The 3,899-nt window shown below is 38.5% G+C and overlaps 1 protein-coding gene across 1 annotated transcript; it reads right to left on the bottom strand.

Moving 5' to 3' along the window:
• Nucleotides 1-2,273: 2,273 nt before the first annotated feature.
• LOC125840510 (uncharacterized) lies at nucleotides 2,274-2,915 on the bottom strand. Its single transcript, XM_049519479.1, has 2 exons — nucleotides 2,641-2,915; nucleotides 2,274-2,568 (listed from the first exon to the last, which is right to left on the bottom strand). Exons 1-2 carry the CDS (start codon nucleotides 2,913-2,915, stop codon nucleotides 2,274-2,276), a joined length of 570 nt encoding a protein of 189 aa, XP_049375436.1.
• Between the last annotated feature and the right edge of the window lie 984 nt (nucleotides 2,916-3,899).

The raw sequence follows: 3,899 nt of genomic DNA, 5'->3' as shown, positions 1-3,899 counted from the left end.
GAAAATTTAACTAAGAAAACGATCGAGGATGACATAGGCCGCCTACGTATTTCATTCTTGAGAATTCAGGTCGAACGTAGTTCAGATACAAAGAAACATTAAAAGGGATAAAGGGGTGACCAAGGCCGACATAGGCCGCCTCCGTATCTCATTATTGAGAATTCAGGTCAAACGTAGTTCATTACAAGCGATAATTTCTAACTATAGAACATAAGACGATTACAAACAAACAATGCAATTACAAGGAAAGAAATGAAAGAAACTCTAAATCTTCAAATATAACAACTCTTGATAGCATCTGAGTCGATTGACAACTTGAGATGAATGTCTATGTTCAACCACAACATGTGATCAAACAAATGCATCAATGTATCTTCTAAGTAAATTGTTGAGTTCTTTTTCTGAGCTTTTTCAGATGGACCTGAATTCTGACTTTTTGACAAAATCATCCTTTTCTAGATTTACAGTTTCCGTCTCATCCGTATTCAACTTATTTCTGATTCTCGAACTGTTTCAAATCTTTGACGAGGTATTCGAATATCAGGATCTCCTCATCATGCTCTTCAAACTCATCTTCATCTACCTCATTTTGTTCATTCAGCTTGTGACGTGACATGATATTGACAGGTTTTTTTAAAAAATTATTGAACCAAAAGCAAAGACTGTTAGATAAAAAATTAAAGCAAGCAAATAAATTTTCGCAATAGAAGAGGCTTTAATTGAAATAAGGAAATATGAACTTTGGCTATGACCATGAGCCATTTTGCCTTTTTCAAAACATTACGAGGGAAATTAAAACATAATAGGTAAATAATGCAAAGGTGGGTTTCGGGCCTCATTTGGACTACCCCGGTTTAGAAATAACATAAGATTCATCTTTGTCTATCAAGATGAATGAGGAATCAACAGCGGAGTGGAAGTCCAATTAAGAACTTGCTCAATTGGCTCGGTATCTCGATCATCTTCTTGGGCGCAACATCACCTTTTTCCAAAAAGATCCCCAATTCCTTCTCCAAATCGTCATCATTGCCATATTCCCCTACCAGAAAGGACTGGCATAAATGAGGCACATACTTTGGTGGAACATGATTAATCCCCTTCTTGTTCAGACCCTCTCTTGACACTAAAGCAAAAGCTTGATGGGGTTCATGCTCGGTGAAACTACAACTTTCCCGAGGTTGTTAGCACCAATCGGAACCTTCACCTTTACCATGCGCCACTCATCTTCCGTCTCTATCATATTGATAGTGGCACCTCCATAGTTTGGCAAAGGGTTACCGTTGATGTTGGGTACAACGGTCCTGACCACTTCCGGATCGATCAAGTTCTGGATCATGTGCTTCAAATTAATATAGCCTTCAGTATCATGCACAACACTGTTGGAATGATACGCACACCTTCGATCAACTTGGTAAAATCTTGAGCTAGTATCGACTGGCTTTAGCTTGATCGGATGAATAATACCTGCCGCACTCAGTTGCTCAAACAACTTCGTCCGACTTTCAATGAGAGGAGGAAAATTTTGAGCAGGTTTCTCCTCAAGACGTGGACAAGAGGGATCATAACTGCCTTGTTGAGGGGAAAGAATTTGGCGATAATTCAGAGTATTCTAGCGGGGAGGTGCTTGAAACTTTGGGTCAATCATGTTAATAACAAATCCTCCACGATTCAACAGTGAATTACCATTGGCATTGGAAGTGACAGCCTGTAGAGTGACAATTCTTTGATCAATCAAGTCCTGAATTTTATGCTTCAGGTTGATACAATCCAGTGGTATGTCCAGCACCTCCTGAATGGTAAGCACAATGATGATCGGGCCTGTAAAGTCTGGAATTGACATTGACAATTTTTGGATCACTTGTTCGTATCAGACCAGCCGCTTTCAATCTCTCAAAGAATTGGGTTCGACTTTCAACCAAAGGAGTAAAGACTCAAGAAGGTTTCTTCAAAATCTCTTGACAAGAAAGTTTGTAATTATTTCGTGAAGATGGAGGTACTTGGAGGTAATTGGGAGGATTTTGGCAAGTAAGTGCTGGTGTTTGGAAATTTTGGTATTGTAGAGCTTGGTAGCTATGAGGGGCATTTGGGTAATTTGGCAATGCAGCTTGGTAACTTGATTGAGCATTTGGGTAATTTGACAATGAAGCTTGGTAATTTAGATGATTCAGTGGTGGAGTTTGGTAATGTGGTTTGATGGGGTAAAGATTTTGTGGAGCCAAAGGGTAGGTTTTGGATGGTAAAGGCTTTCTACCATTGAAAATGGCATGCCTCTTTCATTTTTGGCTTGATTCAAATGAGATAGAGGAGACATCTTCCCTCTTCCTCCTCAATGGTCCCGAGGATTCATCTTGGGGAGTCATTCGGATGATTTTTCTGGTCTTGAGATCGTCTTCTATAGTTTCACCAACTTTGACTATCTCACTGAACTTTCCTCCTAAAATGAGCAACATCCTACTGTTGTACTCCGGCTCTTGATTGCGCACAAAGACTTCAATAATTTCTTTCTCGGTCATGGGAGGTCTAACCTTTATAGCCTCTTTTCTCCAATGATAGGCATATTCTCGGTAGCTTTCGGTAGAATTCTTTTTTATTATCTCTAAAGAGTATCAATCAGGGGTGAATTCTACATTGTAACCAAACCTTTCAATGAAGTCTTTAGCCAAAGCGTTCCCACTTGGCCACTGCTTGATTTCTTTAGAAATAAACCATTTCAAAGCTTCTTCTTTTAGAGTTCGACTGAAAAGTCGAATTAACAAAGCCTCTTCTTTCCCAACTCCGATAAGTTGATCACAATAAGCCCTCAAATGAGTAAAAGGACTTTCAACTCCACTAAAAGTCTCAAATTTTGGTACTTTAAAACCTTTTGGAAGCTCCAAATATGGATGAGGACACAAATCTTCATAATTCAACCCCATAATGTCTAGGGTGTATCCTTCATTGCATTCATAACTTCCTCTCTGATAATTTGCTCAACCTTTCCTTTCATGACCTTCCACTCCTTCTCCTTATTCTCACAATCATCGAGTTCAAAATGTGTAGTAGAGAAAGGGTATGATTCAGGTGATATTGGAAAATGAAATGCGGTTTTTAGAGGTATGGGTTGAGTGGTAGATGGGGTTTGGACAATTTGAGTAGGGATTTGATGGATCGGAGGAAAATTCTGGAAAATGTTGGTATTTGGATTTTGAGGAGAAGATAACTTTTGGTGTGAGGAGCTAGCATGATGTGGGTTAGGGGTGGTTAAGTCAATGATGGGAGGCTTTGGATCCGAAGTAGGAAAATAGAGTGGAGGCCTTTCGTTGTCTGCAGTAGGAGTGTTGGCAATGATAGCCAAATTCGTCAAATCTTGGGTCTTATCCATTTCAACCCTCATTTCAGCAATCTGTTGGAATAATTGTGCAATCAACTTGTTCTGCTCATGATAGGGTCATTCACAATAATTTCGGTCAAATCAGTATTCTAAACATTTTCAACCACTTTTTCCTTGCCTTTTGACAAACATTGGTCGGAAAAAGAATCTTTAGGGTCTTTAGACCTTGTGAAGTATGTATGTTCAGCCATTTTCTCAACACAGATCAGTTTTGAGTACCTGACAAAGAAAAATAACTCAAAAACAAATATTTTAGTTTGTGTCGATGATAAATTGTACAAAATATCACACATATTACTTTAAACACATAAGGATTGCTTCATTTGAAGATAAACTAGCCCACATATATAGAGAAATGACTAAATAGACAGAAATTTGTCTATTTGATTTTGACCTTAGTGAATCAGAAATGTCGACTTGAGTCGAGACAAAGTCGATTGTATTGTCGTACTTCTCATTTTCGATTGAAATATAACTCCAATTTCTTTGTAAGAGTTGGAAAAGATAGAATTTATCAAAAATGGGGACC

Source organism: Solanum verrucosum, unplaced genomic scaffold (genome assembly GCF_900185275.1).
Source record: "Solanum verrucosum unplaced genomic scaffold, falcon-dt-bn FXZP01000181.1, whole genome shotgun sequence".
NCBI classification, from domain to species: domain Eukaryota; kingdom Viridiplantae; phylum Streptophyta; class Magnoliopsida; order Solanales; family Solanaceae; genus Solanum; species Solanum verrucosum.
Note: the sequence above shows the minus strand (reverse complement) of the source record. Positions and strands in the feature narration are given on the sequence as shown.

What these genes read in the sequence shown, in the direction of transcription:
- LOC125840510 (XM_049519479.1), bottom strand. Translation starts at nt 2,915, where the DNA reads ATGGGGTTGAATTATGAAGATTTGTGTCCTCATCCATATTTGGAGCTT. An exon ending in GCTAAAGACTTCATTGAAAG is followed by an intron (nt 2,569 to 2,640) that starts GTTTGGTTACAA and finishes TTCTACCGAAAG; the next exon opens with CTACCGAGAATATGCCTATC.